This window comes from Centroberyx affinis, unplaced genomic scaffold (genome assembly GCF_046629955.1).
Source record: "Centroberyx affinis isolate AG114_WGS23_722 - 3 ecotype Tasmania unplaced genomic scaffold, CSIRO-AGI_Caff_v1 ptg002510l_1, whole genome shotgun sequence".
Taxonomy (NCBI): domain Eukaryota; kingdom Metazoa; phylum Chordata; class Actinopteri; order Beryciformes; family Berycidae; genus Centroberyx; species Centroberyx affinis.
This window is the reverse complement of record NW_027280732.1, coordinates 245,272-264,814: the sequence shown is the minus strand read 5'-3', so window position 1 is coordinate 264,814 and position 19,543 is coordinate 245,272. Positions and strand designations below refer to the sequence as shown.

The 19,543-nt window shown below is 40.7% G+C and overlaps 1 protein-coding gene across 1 annotated transcript in view; it reads right to left on the bottom strand.

Annotated features, from left to right (window-relative positions):
• ddb1 (damage-specific DNA binding protein 1) overlaps positions 1-19,242 on the bottom strand; it is a 38,963-nt gene extending 19,721 nt beyond the window's left edge. The window contains exons 1-14 of the mRNA XM_071534270.1: positions 19,118-19,242; positions 17,784-17,932; positions 17,545-17,661; positions 14,524-14,745; positions 13,615-13,729; positions 12,795-12,892; positions 8,989-9,147; positions 8,220-8,303; positions 7,701-7,817; positions 5,084-5,186; positions 3,782-3,857; positions 3,590-3,698; positions 1,329-1,507; positions 441-604 (exon numbers count right to left, since the gene is read on the bottom strand). Of these exons, the coding sequence (XP_071390371.1) occupies positions 441-604; positions 1,329-1,507; positions 3,590-3,698; positions 3,782-3,857; positions 5,084-5,186; positions 7,701-7,817; positions 8,220-8,303; positions 8,989-9,147; positions 12,795-12,892; positions 13,615-13,729; positions 14,524-14,745; positions 17,545-17,661; positions 17,784-17,932; positions 19,118-19,178 (1,753 nt within the window). The 5' untranslated portion in view covers positions 19,179-19,242. The remainder of the gene's footprint in view (positions 1-440; positions 605-1,328; positions 1,508-3,589; positions 3,699-3,781; positions 3,858-5,083; positions 5,187-7,700; positions 7,818-8,219; positions 8,304-8,988; positions 9,148-12,794; positions 12,893-13,614; positions 13,730-14,523; positions 14,746-17,544; positions 17,662-17,783; positions 17,933-19,117) is intronic.
• Positions 19,243-19,543: the final 301 nt, after the last annotated feature.

Genomic DNA, 19,543 nt, shown 5'->3' with positions numbered 1-19,543 from the left:
GACATATTTTTCTTGGATGAAACATTTTAATCGGAAAATAAGGGTCCGGCCTGTGCTAGTTCGTGATGTTATGAAACTGTGTCTCCACTGACTGCTGACTTTTTTATAAGTTGAGCCAAAAAAGTAGTCAAGTCTGCTCTTGCATATTTTAACATTCTAAGTTAACATACTTTTGAAATGCCTAAATGGTATGCTAAATGCGTTACGGCTGGCAGGTCAGTTTATGTTTAAGTACTCATTAAGCACTTAGTAAGTACTTAATAAACACTTTTTACCATTTTTTTTTACCATAATTTTAAGCAATAAAATTAATTGGCAATACAAATCCACTTCACCCACCATTTTACTATTATCTCTGTCCACCAATCTCTCCCCACAGCCCAGCCAACTTTTTTGCTGTCACTGCAACCCCCCGCCGCCCCTCCCTTTTTTCCTCTCACCTCCCCCCAGCATCTCCTTGTGCAGGGCTGTGAAGCAGGGCAGCTTGAGCACACGGGCTGAGATGTCGGTCCAGAGGCCCACAGCGCAGAGGGGTGACTCACCGCCACCTTCCCCCAGGGGTGTGATGTCCAGGCAGGCCACCTCGTGCTCCATCTCTGTGGTGCTGAGCAAGGTGAAGAGAGAAGGGGATGTGAGGAAAAAACAGTAGCAGGCTGCCTGGCACATTGTGTGAGTGCGGACTATGCATAGTGGAAGAAAATGAGTACTGGCAAGCACAAAAATGTGTGTTACTAAGCAGCAGTTATATTCGAGATTTTGAGAATGTTGGACATCTGACTGTGTCTTTACACTGCGAGCAACACCTAGTCACCAGAGGTCCATTCATTTCCTATAAAACTGAGCAATTGGGGAAACTCGACCCATGTGTTTAAAGCCAACAAGCTTGTCAGTTGAAATAAGCTGGACACCGTCAAACTTTTCTCGGTCTTTAGCCGTCAATAGCCAATCTGATTTCTGTGCTTCCTTGTTCCCTCACTGATGTGAATTTGTTTCATGAACAATAGCTCTGCCTGACAAGCGCAAAAAGGACGTTGATTACAGCCATTCAAAGCTTCCCAATTCTACTTCTACAGGAATAAATGTCTCAAAAATTATGCTTGGCAAGCAGTATCCATCGTTGGTAAGCTCTGAAGTAATCTTAACATTTTTTTTATTTTATGTTACGAATGGCAATGCCAAAGCAGTGAAAAATACCTGATTTGCCTGTTCAAAACTCTGTAGCTGCACGAGGACACTACATGGATACACTCTCTGACACTGCACCAATCAGTCAGAACAGGGTGTGAACACATGGTTGATTGGTTTGAGTGTATGCACATGTGTCCTACCTGATCTGTTTGAGCTCTCCCGCCAGGATCTGGAGGTAGTAGAGGGCCCGTCCCACGGCCAGCACCACCTGGGTGTGGTTGCAGGCAGCAACACTGATGTTCCTGCCCTGTGGCTCTTTCCATTCGCTCACTAAGGCCTTGCTGTCCTGGAGCACCAGGCGCACAGAGCCTGATGTGATCTGAATGAACACACAGTAAGGCAGGTCATATTTTACCCCTTCTGAAGATTACTTCACACAATATTTCTGGAAAGTGACAAAAAGGAAGGGGAAGTAGGGTTCGGCACATTTGTCATGAACCAGATTCAAACCCATGGCATGGCATGGGCCTTAGTCCATTTGGTCACCAGAATGTGCCAGGTACCTGGGTCGGGGATTTGTGTTTTCATTTAAAATATATATATATATATATATATATAACACATACATCCTATCATGAAAGTTTTATAGAAAAAAAAGCTGGGTAACAACATTTTCTATGAACTTTGCATTTTTGTAAATGTGATGAGAATATGATAAGACTATGTTTTTCCCATTGGAGAGAACATAAATTTCTTCACCCCGCTTCAGCTATTTAACATACAGTGCATGTAGCATATCCTTGAGCCCAGATAAACTAAGGAAAGTAGTAGTAGGCCTATTGCAGCCAATACAGATGTTAAACGAGATAAAGGGGGAAAATTTAACTGAACTGGATAAGACCAAAAGAGAACCAAAATTAAATTCTGCTAACTAGAATTCAACAAAAATGCAAATGTATTAAAGGAACAACTAACTAAAACTGATAACAATTTAATCAAAACACTGATACCAACGAATAAGGCACAGGCGAAAACAAAATAAACAATAGATAAAGGCAAAAATCTGAGATAATTGGCTAACTGAAATTCCTTACATGAAACTTTTCAAAGTTTTAAAACATGACTGACACTACAAAAACATCAGAATAAGCTGGCTGCATTTTCAAGTTGCAAGCCAGATCTGCTACCTTTTCCGGAAAAGTTAATTTGATAATAATACATATTGCATGTGTCAAAAGGGTTTGCGACTACCTGGCAATAAGCCTCTTGGGAGTAAGGAGATACAGGGGAAAAAATAAAACTATAATATACCCACAAATTAATAATCTGACAGAGGGGCATGCAACATCAACGGAAATTACAGCAAGATGGAGAGTAAGACAAGATTCAGATGAAAAACAAAAGCTAAAGGAGCCTCATTAATAGACTGTTCAGAAATGGGTGAAAGCAGCAGCAGCAAGTAAAAAGAACAGCCATGCTATAAATGGAGGCGTTAAAATATTAGGGGGAGCACATAACAGAGTAGGTTAATGGGATGTGAAACTACAGCATATACTCGAGATAATGTTCATAATAGAGTCCTTGAAAGCAGTTATGAAGATGAAATTGTCCAGTTTTTGGGTCGTTCGCAATATAGTTGAAATCACAGCACTTCTGTTCAGGCACCAGAGGTGAAATTTAAACTGCACTGAACTGTTGTAGCGAATGTGAGAAGGGAAGAGTTCTTGCTTGGTAGAATGATTTCATCTCCTCATTTGGAAACCAGACTGCAGTCGGGAGTCAACTTGTTTCCCCAACGACTAGGGAGCTTATTTGTCGAAGAAATGATACTTAAATAGTTTGGTAGGAAGTGATATTTTCACGGAACTATTGATTTTTATTATTGGAAACGAGATCATGTCTTAGGGCAGCAGGCAGTGCGCTGCAAGGGTCCTATAACAATAGGTCAGACTAGTCATCGGCGTAATAACTCAGTGTAGGTCAGTACAGTCGGAGGAATTCCCAAGACGTTTCACTCTTAAAAAAAAACTAGGCTAAAACTGGAATTTAAATTAAGTTCAACTTCCCTTATTAATTTAAATAAAGTGCAATATTCATCTCGACAAAGTATAAAATACATGAGGAAAAGTCATTTTACGCTCATCATATTCAAGACTGCCTCTTTCAATCATGTATGACACAGCTCCAGCAAAGTATATCTTATTAAAAGGAAAAAGGCCAGAGTTAAATTATTAATTTGAAACTGAAATTAGCCAGTATTCATGCTTTGAATGAGGACCCATGAATGCCGCAAGTCAGCCAATTCTGGGAGAGTAGGCTCAAAAATTAATAATGGAACTTCAATGTTAAACTAGTCAAAAGGTTCCTGGTGAGGACAGATTGAGCATGTGTTTTACGGTGATGGTAGAAGGTTGTGTGTGTGTGTGTGTGTGTGTGTGTGTGGGGGAGTGCATGTATGTACTTGGATGAGCTGTTGGTGCGCCACGTTGCCACAGTAAAACGTCTGCTGGTTGTCCACGAAGCCTGGAAGTTCAGTCTCCTCGACCTCCTCGCCACTCAGCATCAACACTCTGGGGGGAAAAAGACACTCTTTAGATAAGGCATTCAGAATCGACTCTACACTTATCTGACTCGATGCACGGCGAGGACTCACCGTGTTTGACCCACGAAAGACAGCACCAGCATGTCGTCCGTCTCTCTGCCTGCCTCAGAGCGCAGTGGCCACAGACCTTGGAGAGAATCAAAGACAGAGGATGTGAGAGAGAAAAGTTGCTAGTCTCTAAACTTACAGAAACGCTATGTGTAAAAGTGTGTAGCAAAGAAATTGAAATCAGATACACCCCTCGAAACTGAAATGTGGTTATTAGAGATCAACAACTGTATCCCTTTAGAGAAGATAACATATCTGATGAAGAACAGGATTAAAACATTTGATAAGATATGGCAACCTTTTATCTTCTACATGGAAAATCTCCCGCCGGACGGCTCTATCTTACAATGATATGTAAATTGTTTTAACGCTTTGAAAACTATACTATTGCGCTCGGTAGATGACCCTGTATACTTTGGGATTTTATAAATGTCAAGCTAGAGTTAGTAGTTGTCCTTTTTACAACATCTATGTCTGTTATTTTACCATTGTACCCGCCCCTCCTTTTTTTTTTTTTTTTTTTTACATGTGTAATTATGGGTTATGTTATGCGTGTTGTATTATGTCTTGTTTCAATTTGTGAAAATGTGAAACATATTTTTTAAAAAAGAAGTTGCTCTACATCATTCTACACGGCTAGAAAAGGAAAATATTCCGTAAACATCCCAAATGAGCATTAACTATTCCATCTGTCAAATGTTAATGTGTTAGTAGATGTTAGGGTTGCAGCGCTCTCTCAGCGGGCCATTGATTGGTTAAGTGAATAATTGCCTCTCATCAAGAGGCTTGGGGTAGGAGGCAGCAGCTGAGACTTTTAGGGCAGGGCTGGTCAATAAACAACTGAAGCTTAGCAAGTGCAAGCAGACCTTAACTGGCCTCTGTGTCTCACTCAGGCATCAGAGACCAGTCTTGGGAGAAGAGTCTAATTTTCAGAGATTAAAGGGAGTCTGCCTGTGTTCAAACCTGACGTAATTCTTCAACTTGACAGGAATTGTAATGCTTCTTGTTGCTTTACTAAATGAAAACAAATGCTTCCTAACTTACCCATGGCAATTTTCCAATGGGTTTGAAAGAACCCATGACACCTAAGCCATCTGCTCACGATCTTATGCTGAGATGGGACTGGCAACAACTGGCGTCTTGGCTAGGCCAGGCAAACAGATGTGCAGGTTGATGTAGCTCTACTGTCATTTCAGTGCGGGATCAAGGTCCAGATAAAGTCAAGATTTGGGAAGGAGGCGGAGGCAGGCAACAAGACAGATGTCATATGAGAGACACTCATACGACACACACACACACACAAACCTTTTATTCCAGGCAGGTCAATGCTGGCATGCTCATGAATCCCAATGCCGTTGCGGATGATTCGGAGGGAGCCTTCCTTGAACGCACCCGAGCATGTCACCAGCTGAAGGCAGCAAAGGGGAAATAAGTGAGAGATAAGGACAGAAATACAGAGACCGAGAAATGAGGGGTGATTTTTCTCTTAAAAGCTCTGTTTATAGACTTGATTTTATGTGATTTATCCTCTTATTTTTACCACTGTATAGTTTATTCCCTCTTTTCTTATCTTTTTATGTTGTGGTACCCTCTCATATCTACTTTGCTTTTATTTGATGGTTAACACTATGAAAAAGTGTTTATCACATACAGTATATACATTTATGATTATTATTATTATTAGTAGTAGTCATAGTTCGTAGCAGTAGCCGTCCACATCGGTCGCAGTAGTAGTAGTTGTAGCAGACCTCGGTCATAGTAGTAGTTGTCGTAGTCATTGTAGTAGTAGTAGTAGTAGTAGTAGTAAACTATAAGCTTTGTGAATCTCTGCCAGTTTATAATGGCAATTCTCTGCGATGGCGGTAATGGTAAAGGCATGACCCGAGTGTTGAGATTGAGATTCAACACCCTGAAGGTGAAGAGTCCTGGTGTCTGAACAGTCCGACTGAAAAGGACCAGAGTGTTCTTTATTCACCCGGTCTTGGTAGTCAAACAGGATAAATATCAAAGCCCACATGATTTCTGTCTGTACCACCTGCCACTGCAGCAGTTTCTTCCCAATGGAAATCACCCTCCCAAGCCTGGCAACCCACCCAACACCCCAAAGCACGTTCCCAATGCACTCACACACACACTGGACTGACTGAATCCAGCTAATCTGCACATGGACACTGATAAGATATTCAGGCCATCAATCAAGCTAGATGAATTTTCCACATCTGTCATTTATGCATCTTTCGCCATTTATCAACCTAGATGTACTTTGCTCATCTGTGAATACGCCAGTGCTGCTATAACACTGCAACAATTCTCCAGCTTTGAACACACTACAAGTATACAGTCAGTCTGCTGTCACACAGCAAGCCTTGTCTGCACTGTACGCAAGGTCCTGTCTTGCATTTTGTCCTGCACCAAGTGCATCAATCCCACTCTGTGTAAATTGTCTTGCAACGTATTAGCACCAATTAACCAGGTCAAATGCTTTGTGCATTCGCTGCACAGGGCGAATTAAAGCAATTCTGATTGGATTCAGACCTGGCCTTCAACAGACTGGAATGAGTTTGAGAGTGTGGTTGAATACACTCAGTACTGAGTGTGTGTTGGTCTGTACCCAAAGGACAGTTCAGCACTCAAGTGGACCGTTGCCTTTGGAACCAGATCAAGTGCCCCGAGGCCTAGTCTCAAACCCTGCCAAGAAACACCTTCTGTACTGTATCAGTCCTCACTTAAATCTATTCTATCTCCCTCTGCCTCACTGACATCAATAAAAAAGGGGGAAAACATTCAAACAAAAAAAAATGTTATTATTGATGACACCCTGATGTTTTCTGCATGTTAAGGTAATCTGTCTAGGAACCCGCCAAAATTAGACAAATTCATTAGGTAATTGGTATCATTTACACACTAATATACAAAAGAATATACAGTATATTTCAGAAAGAAGAAAGCAATACCAAACCGTTTCCTCATCAACAGGCACAGAGTAGAAATCGTGCCTTCTTAATCTTCTTCTTAGCATTTAGTCATCCACACTGACACCCTTTACACCTCGCAATAACCTGCATCGTGGGTGACTGTGTTCACACCACAGATTGTGCTTAGCAACTGCTAAAAGGTAAATCAACTTTAGCGCACAGAAGTGCTAAAGATGATGGATTGTCAGGATACTCATGGATAAGAAACAAGCGAGACGGCGCCTTCACTGTCAACTTAAAGGATGTAAATATTATGAGAGGAAACAACATGCATGGCAATCTGTGTTTTGGCAAGAGAACAAGAAATCCAATTTAAATGTGTGTACCGGAGATGCATTTTAACGTCAGGTGTAAATGTAGTCCAGCTAAATCATACCTAGACACAACTGGGATACGAGACGCATGTTAATGCCAGGTGTACAGGGGGCCACAGGCAATAAACTAGACTAGAAAAAGAAGAACACCAGTGCTGTCTATAAAAAGGCACAGGAAACAGGAGTATTTGATGTCAGCAAGAATCTCCTGAATAGATTTCTACCCAGCTATTCTGGCCAGTGGCAGGTTTATGCTGTAGTATGTTGCATCCTTAATTCTGCTGACAAAAACAGCATTAACAAAACTCAAGAAAGCCGGATCCATCAGTGGTATAAGCCCAGACTCCCTGGAGGCTGTGACAAAGAGGATGATAAAGAGGAAAACAAACACCATTATGGATAATACAGACCATCCTCTATAAAGTGTATTCAGCGACTGTTAGAGTGTTTTCAGTAATCGCTTTGTCCTGTCTACACGCTCTAGTGAATGCTTTAGCAAATCCTTTTTCCTATCTGACTGATTTCATTTCATTATATATATAACTGTTGTTGTGTGTGTTGTGTATTTCCTTTTTGCAAAAATTGTTTCCCTTATCAGACTGATAAAGTATTCAATTTCAAGCTGGTGTTTACCTGACCCTGGCCTTGCCTCTCCAGGTCGACCACACACATGTCCACAATGGGCCCCAGATTGGTGAAGGTCTCCATCACCGCCACATATGAGCCCTGGTCGTTACTGTCCACGTTGAGCTAGAGAAAATACAGATGAAAACCTCATTACAAACCAAGGTGGATGTATGAAAAGTGTACAGTGGAAGAGGACATCTCATTTATCATCAACTTTTTATCAACTTCTCTTGAAAATTAAGATATCAGACCACAAATGCTGACGTAATTTGAGAAAAAAAAACAGGTGAATATATTCTCTATCCTACATTATGAACACTTTTTCATGATTTCATAACTACAGCAAAGAATTTCCCTGATAAAACATGTTTCTGGCAAACAAAAGATGCCAAACAAGATGCAAAAAAAGGTTAATAAAAAGGTTTAACCTCCTGTCATCACATTTTGTCAGATTCCATAATATTTTTCCCAAATTACTCCAAGGATCCAAAGCAGTGAGTATCTATATGATCTCTTGCTGCTTACCTTGACCAATTGGGAGTCGCCCAGTCTGGAGCCAACAAACACCACCCCATTGTCCAGGTAGGTCAAACACTCAGCAATGGATGTCTATCAGGGGAGAGACAGACAACATTTCAGCCTCTTAAACCGGGGTTTTATTGACACACAATGAAGACAGTCAGTTTTTCATCTGGCCTGTTAATGTAGAGGTGCTGCTCCCTGATGACGGAGCAGATTCCTAACAATTTCCTAACAATCTGGTTTATAATGATTGAAAAGCAATCTCTCTCTAGCTGAGCACTCCAACTCTGCTTGATAAATACTAGTTCCAATGTCCCTCAGCAGACTTGCAAGAAAACATTTTACCATTCTTAACTCCTCAACAAGTCATTAGGGCACGATATCACCTGCCAAAAGCTGTCTACTTTTAACATTGGATTTCGTTACGGGCGCAGTATTCTTATACGGTGTCTAAATCAACTATACATGGAGAGGTAAAACCCTGGTAAACAACCCCCAAAGAGTTGAGATCTTTTCTTTTCATCCTCTAAACAAGTGTGGACTGATCCATTAGCTTGAGGCAAAGCTATAAACCATTAAAAAGTCAGTCGTAACAGAGGATACTGAGAGGAAAAAGACAGCAGGAGAAAATCAACAAGCAAGAGAGAGAGAGAGAGTGGGCTGTCAAGCCAAGCGAGCGAGAAATGGAGAAGAGAAACGCCAGAGGAAAGGCAGGTGGATAACCAGAGCCAAGAGACGGAAAGAAAGAGAGAGAGACAGATAGAGAGAGCACCTCTCCGAGCAGCTCCACATGTAGGTCCTTCAGCACCACGGCACCGTCCATTAGCTCCTCCTTCTCCAGCAGCAGCATGAACAGGCGGCCCTCCATGTCCCCCAGCAGGTAGCGCGAGCCGTTGGGGTCCACCCGGTTGTGACAGACGATGGTGCTTTGCTGCAATGGAAAACAGAACACAATACATTTAAATACTTGTGATGTATTGCAAAAGCCCGACGTTAGAGATAAAGTGTCAAACTGCTCCTTGAATGACTCCACTACAAAAAAAAAGTTGATTCAATTTTTCATCCTAACCGTATTTATTATTTACACATGCGTGTCCAAGTATGTCTGCATACACATAGGAGACCTGTCTTCACAATGTTTGCTTTTCTCCCTTCATTATTAAAAGATACACTGAGGATCTTTCCCCAGGTACAGCTTAAGCCTAGGCCAGACTACAAGCCACTTCACATACAGGCTCAACAATCGGTCTGCTTGCCGTCCCGTCAGGAAACTGTTCACACTATGCAACGGGGCAAAGATGGGCAGCACACACCTGCAGACGAGGGATCAAACACTGTCCGATTTCCCAGTTGTCCAGAACAAAAAGTAGGGTTTCTATCGTTTCTTTCTTCATGTTACAGAAGCTACAGCGTACATTTACCTTACCAAGTACTCTGAAGTGACATTATTACAAAGATAACATTGATGACGAATTTTGTATGAGACTTCTTTCACATAATTTGTAATTGCACACTTGTGTGAACTGATCCAAGGCATGTTTTACCATTTTATTTGGGATTTATTCCTCCTAATTAACTCGTATAGCAACTTATCAAGAGTGGAGAAAGGGGAGTTGGGAATCTCTACTGATGTAAACTGAGTACTGGGAGTTGTTAAAGGTGACTTCTCTTCTGGTTCACTCTCTTTTTCTTCTCTCTTGAGTTAAACTCCCAGGGTCACTACTTTCAGTCTCGGATCGTTTCACACAACACGAGCCCGACCAGACTGGGCCCGACCTAATCAAACATTTGAAAAAATCTTGTGGGGCTCCGACTGATCTGGAGTCGTTGGGCGGACCAAATTCTCCAGTCAAACTACAGCAAATAGAGTTAAAATTGTCCAGTGTGACTTAGCCTTTAGTCTGTTAACATTCTAATTTTCACTCAAACAGACAGCATCATTATCGCCGTCTACTCCACAAGCCGAGTGAATTTCTCACTTGATCAAACCTTTGCGAAACCTATTTTCACAATCATCCTGCCTGTGGCATTGTTTACATTCATTTTCCAGCTCAAACTGTGCTTCCACTTTCATTTTCACGGTTTGGCAAAGTTCTAACATCCCTCTCGTTTGAATGGCAGGTAATTAGCTTGTTAGATGTTAGGGGGGAATCCACTTGGCTTGCCCACCAAGTATAAACCAGTCTACAAACAGCATGTGATGTGCTCATGCACCCTCAGCACACCCCCATGCTGGTGGCACTTTTGATATCTATGACCCGTTTTTCCCTACTATGCTCAAGAGTGACAATTTATTAATTAGTTGCCAGAAATGTCGCTGTACATCAAAGGACACGCTATTGTGTTTTCCTGACACCACTGAAAGGAGAGCATGTTTCAGCTGAATACTAATGTCACACCAGGCGCATAAAAGTCCAAAATATTAAAACTTCAACTTCATTTAGGATGAATGGTCGCATAGCAACAACAGCAGCCACAACTACCACTTCCCTCAAGCATCTGCTGAGCAGCGACTACTAATGCTAGCTGTGGATACAGGGTCATAACAGAAACATGACAGCTTGCAAGACAACTGTAAGTTTGGTAACTTTGGAGATGTAAAGAAAGGCAGAACAAGCGGAACACAGATATGAGTTTCTTCCCAGGATCAAACAACAACAAAAGGTTTGGGAACATTTCAACCTATTCATCTTCCAAGTAGTCAGTCAGTTTTAGTAGGCAGGCTTTAACCGATTTTTCTTGTTGCCTTGTTGTTTTCAATTGACAATACAGTGCTGGCAAAGATACCATTATGGTGCAACATATGGCACTGTCTTACCAACAGGACGCACTTGAGCTGCCTAATGTCCCTCCATAATCACCATGATATATTAAACATAATATATACTAACAAGGTAATTAATTAAGCTAATTAATGCAAAAAATAGCTAATAATTTACACATTAAGGAGGTACAGTAATTTTGAAAAAAAACAATCAGGTTTTCCTCATTAATATGCTAATTTATACAGCAAGATGCTCAGAAATCTAACCTGATCATCACACTCTATAGAAGAGAAGACACAAGAAGAATGTGTCAATAGACGGACAGACAGACAGACAGACACCACCATGATGACATATTGTCCCACACACCATGTACACCATGGTGGGACTACATGGAAAGGAATGGAAAATGTACCGGTGCTTAGTTACACTGTCTCTAACTCCTTTATTTTGTTTCCTCCAAACCTATAATCCAATAATCAATTAAACTTCAGAATATTCATTAGAAGGCTCAGTTACCCAGAATAGTCAATAGTTGCAGCTATAGTAGAATTATTACTGCTTTTGTTGTTGTTGTTTGTGTTTGGGGGGTGGGTTGCAAGGGCAAACTGGGAATGGACAAACAAGGCAAAGCTACACAACTCCAATGTAGAAGCTATCACATTGGAACAATTTAAAATGTTCTTTCCAAAATGTATGAGGCCGTGGTGCTGGAGAGTGGTGCGATAGTGAGAGAACATCCTCCTAATTATAGACACGGGATGCTGTTAAGGAGCTCCTTGGGGTCTTGAGCTCTGTTAAATGTGAGAAGAGCAGTACAGACTGCATTTTGATAAGGCAACAGTAAAAGCCATGGTCTATGGGGAGCTAAAGTCTTCGTCACGTCCGGTATAAAACTGACAACATGTATTGCAAAATTCATGAAGAGCAAACTATACAATGTAAACCTCTGGGTGCACCATATGTCTCAGGATATTGATTTATTCCCATATACAGTCTTTTTTTTCAAAAAGCTATGGATATAGCACTACATTTTCCACAAAACGTCCATTTAATTTGCTTACACTTTTGGACAAACCTTACTTTCCCTGACATCCGCTGAATATTAATTGAGATTTTACTTTATATTATTATGATTACAATCTGATACAAATCACAACATATTATGCATCTCTCTTAAACCTGGTAAGCTGTTATCCTATCTCGCTAATGATAGTAACCTATGACAGTGCATGAAGTCAACTCTTTGGCTGACTTCACACTAGTTTGTAATTGTATTCTGTTTCCATAATACAAATTTGTACCCTAACCAAAGCATTTATGCAAAAATCTGCGTAAAAATGACTCATTGTTTATTGCTGATGCAGGGCCTTCCATCATTATACCAATGAGATGCTTTGCCACATCTTCGGCTTAAATTAACATCATGTACTTGTCATTATATACTGAACAGCCATACTACCATAGCTAGTAGTTTTATACGAAATGCGGCTAATGAGCTGTCTTTCTGCTTTACCTCCCAATTAAGAGTGTGAGATGTCACTGCTCCCAATACAATATTTTCACACTATGATAATAATGTGATTCTTAGTGTTTTACTACACACCAAGTAAAGCAATTATATACTGCAGTGCAAGTGCTTTTAATTGGGCTTGCTTTGGATTAGGGTGCATGTCTGAGGAAAATGCTGTAGTGCTGATCTACCAAAGTGGAAAAGGTCAGAAAAATCCAATAACAAGTAAATGTACTGCTTCTAAAAGAGACAGTAAACAAAAACAGACAACTGACAACGGCAATCATTTGATGTGATTACCTTGATGGTGGGTGGTGCAATGGCCAAGTATTTGTCCCCATTGTGGTAGGTGATGGATTCTTGTCCTATGATTATAGCTCCCCCAAATGGCTCTGGCACTGAAAGACAAGCAAAATATTGGATCACATCATAAAGATACACAATTCACACAATCAGTCTGTTCTAATTCTAAACAAGTTAATATTGTATGCACCACTCAAAAGCCACTATTGAAATCCTACTTTGATTGAGATTTAGAACAAGATGATAAATGATGAGGCCAGAAAAGTCAAGTGCAGTTAAAATCTGGCTTCCTGTCTCACACAGCTCTGCTCCAAGGTGCCCAGTAGGGCTGAAAGATATTGACAAGAAAGCTAATTGTGCTTATTTGACAGAACATTGCGATTGCGATTTAAACTGTGATTGATAGCATTACAAATTATTCTTGTCATGAATAATAAAAAAAAAGAAAAGTGATTTTGTTGAGAAAAAAAATAAATAAATAGATGTCAGCGTTCAGGATTTACTGAGTTTGAGTATGATGAAAGGTTTCCACCAACATTGTACTTGATTCTTGGACCAAAGATTCCCTGGAGCTCTATAACACCTTGGTCAGTAATCCATTTAAACGCCCCTCTCTCTTAAGCAATTAATTGCAGCTTCTGTGATGTGGAAATTGCAGAAGTCTCACATTGCGATTCCGATTTTTTGGATTAATTGTTCAGCTCTAGTGCCCAGTCTGCCCTCAGTCTGCCCCAGTGAATGCAGTTATTTTTGAGAGTCCCAGATAACTTTTCTCTTGCTCATACATCCCTAATTGCATCACTTTATCTCTGCTCACCTGGGATGACCATGGATGCCTCAGCCTCCACGTTCTCCTGTTTCCAGGGGCCCTTGTTGAACTCCTTCTCCCTGAGGGAAACCTCGTAGGTCTTCACATGGCGGCCCTGGGGGTCCTGAGGTACAGAACAGCACACCAGATTAGACATTCAAAAATGTCTCGTATGCAGACAACATTACTGTAATGTACCTTTGTGAGAACTGATTCAGTGCAAAGCCCACCACAAAATTTATATAGACCCAAACTCTGTGCTGCCCAAACTGCTTAAACACCAAATCCATAATCCTAACACAAACAAAAGCACATGTCCCCCACACTTCCATCCCTGACAAGAGATCAAAACATTTCCGGCTTTGACAAGGACTGACTGTGACTGTTAGAACAAGGGAATGTGATGCAAGTGTTGTGACAGTTGACGGCAAAATATATTTATGTAACTTTCAATGAAAAGTTACAGTTATAGTTTCATCATAAATACAATGCAAATACAAACAATATCTTTGTATTATGGTGAAGCCCCGTCGAATGAGTGAAAGTGAATTCAGTGTTCTACATGGTAAACACGTTTTAATCAAAATTTACATTAGCATTACTTGAGTACTTAAGTTACATAACTTTTGTTGAAACAGCAATATTATTAAATGCAATTCCCATCACTGGTTAGAACACAATAACTCAACATGGCTTTCAAATGCATTTTGAATTAATGAGTTTTGTTAGAGGCCAAAATGTAAATATCTCTCAAACAGCATCATGGCCTCCAGGTTAAATTTTCAATTCAAAATTCAGAACTGCATGAATTTAACAACAGAGAGTCTTTCCTATTCCCTTGAGCACACACACACACACACACACACACACACACACACACACACACACAAACATCCATCCAGCCAGCCCCTCCCCTACCTGGTAGATGAAGCAGACGGTGGGAGCCTGGCAGCCATAGAGGAAGTGAACGTCGATGACCTGCAGCTCCTCCAGGCGGATGTTGAAGGCCTTGAGTTCACGGTTCTCCCGGTCTAACGGGATCACCTTGAACAGCCCGTCGTACAGCCGCAGGCCAATCATACGGCACTCTGGGTCTACGATGCCAATGATCCCTGTCTCCGATGGACGCCCAATACGATCCTGCCAATGTTGAAAAGCGAATAGCATTTGATTTGGATAGATTTTACACATGGATTAAGAGGAGAAAAATGCAGACAGAGCAGAGTATATGTAGGCATTTCTCATGATATATGAACTGTTTGAAAAGATTTAATGCAAAACTTTGATTTCCACCTTCTCAGATAAGCAGACTACTCGCATGTTAATGTAAAAGAAATGCATAAAAACACCAGGCAGAGCACACCAGGCAGAGCTCTAGACAGCAAATGAAATGCTGACTGTGGCGCTGATGTATCCTGAGGCAATAATGTGACTGCATACAAATTATAAATAGCTACGCCTTTTTTATTCTTGTAAATCCACCATAAATTCCAAGTCTAAAACTTTGAATTGGCCCTTCTGCTTTTAACATTTAAGGGCCAATGGAGCCTTTTAGTCTGGAGCCCTGCAGGCCCATGTTTATTCAAAATATGAAACACATAGCCTATGCCAAACAAGCATGATGATTGGTTGTTCTCATTTAGCAGCCCAATATACATTTTAATTCAACAAGGAAAAAACACACACAATACACAAAAGACATTTCTTCTAGTTTTGCTTTAACACATATTGCCATTGCAATGTTTTCACATCTTTGTCATTTAGCTGGTGCTCTCATGCAAAGGGACTTGAAATGAGAACAACAGTAAAATAAACTTCAATTCATAGATCACCAACATTACAAGCAACCAATAGTGACGAGTGCAGGGTTCAGGGTTTGTTTGTTCTTTCCCCCCCCCAACAAGCATTCAGGTCAGTCAGTCACTCCTTCACAGGACTTGAGAAAATCATTTTCTACAAATCATATTTGCTTTTTTTATTTAGCAGTATCTAATTTGTGAAAGCTTTATCTTAACTATGAATCTTCACACCTTAGCTGCAAATTTTCACACAACTCCCACAATCCTTTTCTCATATTCAGAAATAACTATTCTCTCTAATGTATCTTTAACTAGTCATGTCAGCATATGAGGAAAAATCTCCATCGTCTACATTTAATATTAGAAATAAATATCTTATCTGCCAAGAGGTAGAATTTTTGATCACAATTCGAATATTTGCACTTTTACACACTGTGGCTGCGGTCGAATAGTCTTTTTGCTTAGGAAGGTTCCTAACTGAGTGAAATGACCCGGAAGTACCTAAGTGGCAGCCATGATAAGAGAATTCTCTAAATGCTAAGGAAAGGTGCTTCAATGCTTCCTTACTTAGCTCCTTTAGCATAGGATACACTGGACCATCCTTTACGAAAGGAAAGGAGATAGTGCCGCCCCACAATTCCTTGCAACGCACCATTCGGCCGTTCACGAAAACAAACGATCATGACCGACAAGGGACGCAGATCAAAATGCAAGATACCGTTGCTTATTAAGCATTTTCCATCTTATGCCATAACTTGCTAATATGTTTTGAACTTTCAACAACATGTTAAACCCATAGGCGAACTATAAACGTTACGTTGCTGTTGTAAACTGATCAAAGTGAAGTTAACGTTGTAGCGTAACCTCTGCTCAGTTTGCATTAGTTATTTCATTCTGAGCATTGTTGTATTGCAGCCTTTAGGAATATCATTCATTAATTTTACACAGATGCTGAAACCCTTGCCTTAATGTAATAAAGGCCTGTATCGGCCAGAACAAATTAAAAGCACAATAAAGTCAACATTTCAAGGTGTTAACTGAGTTGTGTGGTGGTTCTTAAGCTATTATATACATAGGCTTATAATCAGATCATAATCAGCATATCGACCATAACACAGAAGTCTGTCTTTCAAGAAAAAGGGATATGAGACGTTTTTAGCCAGATGATGTTTTTAATTCATCATGTTTGAAACTTAAGAATGATGATATGTACATTAGTAGATTTGTAGGGCTAACATGTTATGCCTATCTTGCATGAATTTAACAATTATTTTCATATAATCATACTAATTGGGATTCATGTCGATAAATATGAGTGGACAGGAGGGTGAGCGTGAGCAACCATTCTCAATGTGACAACCATTTCGTTTCACTTTTGTGACTGGTAGCCTATATTCCTTTTTTATTTCAATTCCAACCTTGGTGATGAAGCAATATTTTTCCCCCGGGTTGTCCACGTTTATCTAGCCTGCATGAAACAACACGGTAAGAACGCACGGGGCGAAGTATCTAAGATGCGCTTTTAGTAGTCCATCTTCGGAGCATTGTAGTTTCACCACGGCAGACCCACGTCATTAACATCCGCCATCGCATAATTACGTAGCCTAGTGTAAGTGCAGTCGGATTCTCTACACCGCGGTTGTCTTTTCCTAAGTCCTTATGAATTCTCCTTCACATCTTCCCTTGACCTCATGACGTTTTCCAACGAGGTCAAGGAAAAGTGGTTAGGAATAGGAGTTAGGACGTATTTTTTTGACTATTCGACCGCAGCCTGTGTTTTGAAACTGTTTTCTCTAGCCCGCTAATATCCTATTACAGCAAATTAGTGACACTAAAAGTATAAATGAGCTAGCAGAATAAAGCTAGCAGCCAACTGAAATCATATCATTGCATTTCTTTGCAGTTAATCGGTGCGTAAGTTTGATTAATGAGATTCCGCTATGGTTACACAGTTGTCGCCACAAATTTTGGTACATTTGACTAAATTAATGAGAGCAGTCAAAAGATATTATTTTTCATGTCAACCATCCACATCAAAAATAGAACCTCTTGAATTTCATATTTATTAAATTCATAAATTCAGGTTTATCAACATACACTGAATGTCAAAAATCTTTTTTCCACTGCTACTTGCACCCACCTGCACATTCCCGTGGGCGCGGGTGATGATGTCAATGCTCTCTCCGTTCTGTTTGTATTCGAGGATGCAGGCGTTGTACTTGGATGTGAGAATGAACAGCAGGTCCTTGCTCTCGCCCTGCACATGGCAAAAAGATATTGAGATCACAGACAAAACACACAGAGGCTTCAGTCTGATTTCACAAATGAATTGCCTCCACCACCATATTTACTACACACACAAAAATTTACTCCACCCACCTTGGGCCTGAAGAGCTCCATGACTGCGATCTTGCCATACATGCCCACCTCCTTGACGGGCCTCAGCCCCTCTGCTGTGACAACATAGATCTCCAACCGAGTGTTTTTAGCTATGAGCAGGTTCAGGTCCTCTGCAGAGGTGAAGTGGCCTGTGGAGGTGAGGAGGCAGAAGATGAAAAAACATTTCTGGCACAACTTCACCCACTGACAAGGTGCATGCAATGGACAGGTAACACTGGAAAAGAGGAAAATTCCAGCAACAGTCTAGTCATGAGCTGAAACGCATTGGTTTTACTAATAAATGTGTTTGTTCTCAGTACTGCAAGTATTGCTGGAAATTAATCATTTCCGAGGTGAAGAGCCAGGCCAGATGAACACTTTACATTATCTTTATTACACTGTAAGGTTAGGGGAGAGAACGGGAGTAGAGGGAAAGATGCCTAAGAAAAGGTGAATAACATCCAGCAAACATTTAGCCTGGTCGCAGTTTTCAGCACTCTTCGAATTTGCATGGCGAATTCGAAGAGTGCTGAAAACTGCGATTCATAGGGGCTGGATACCAGGCTAGCAAACATTAGGTACCAGAGTTGAATCTACAACATCGCAAGTAACGTATATTGTGAAAGCCTGGTTAAGGAGCATTTTCACACAGAATTGTAAATACATAAATACAGAAAGTGTAGCTCTTGGCATCTTTACCATAAGGTGGACTTCAGGTTATAGTGTTAAATAGTATTAGGCTTATTAAGGCAGATAGACGGTGGGGTTGCTTGAGATAGACAAGCCATAGTAAATAAGTCTGACATGCAAAGTCTGACTGCAAATTCCAACTTTATTAATGGGATTGACAGGCACGACTATTACATGTTTTTAAAAAGCCCTTGAGGTGACATAACACAATTCACGGCTGTGAAATGTGTCAAAGCCGCAATTCCTCTCGTCACTACCAGACTTAGGTTCAATCATGTTAAGTCACGGTAGGGTTTTATACCGTTTCGAGTGCGTTAACGTTAACTTGCTGGCTTCGCTACTGGGTCCAAAACAGTAAGCAACGTACGACACAGCAGATGTGGCGTTATTTTGGTAAACATGACGTGACAAAACAGGGACGGGATACGTGTAATATAGCTAATGTGCGCATTGCTACTAATAACAAGGCCTTATCTTGGCTCTAAAACATTAGCAAAACAAAAGCTAGCAGCTGCTGTGGGCCTGTCTGGAGCAGCTCGACTTCCAGCGCGGGAGCTTAGCTAGCATGCAGGTGGCGAATGTCCGCGATGTTGATGCGATGTTTTGTCGCTGCACAAAATGTAACAAAAATAACGGTTATTTACCTGTGATGCAGGCATTGACTGCCGTGGGTTTCTGAGCTGTTACCACGTAGTTGTACGACATTTTTGAAAAAAACAGAAACTGAACACCGGAGGAGTGTTTTAGTTTTGCACAAGTGAAAACACCATTGATATTAAAACCTCCGGAAGTAGTTAGCTGAGCAGTTAGCTAGGCAGCCTCAGTTCAAGCTCAGGATTATTTCTCACAGCGCCCCCTGTGGCCGCGGAGGGCCGCTGGTTTAAAAGTCCAGTGTGCAAAACACGTAGTGGCGAATGAGAAAAAATATATAACTTAATAAAAACTATATATAAATACAGCTCTTTTATTTAGATTGCCTATCAGTGGGCTGCAAAATACGAAATTTTCTCATTTATTATTATGTTTATGTGCATTACCAAAGTTCAATTATTTGATAGAGAATGCTTGAT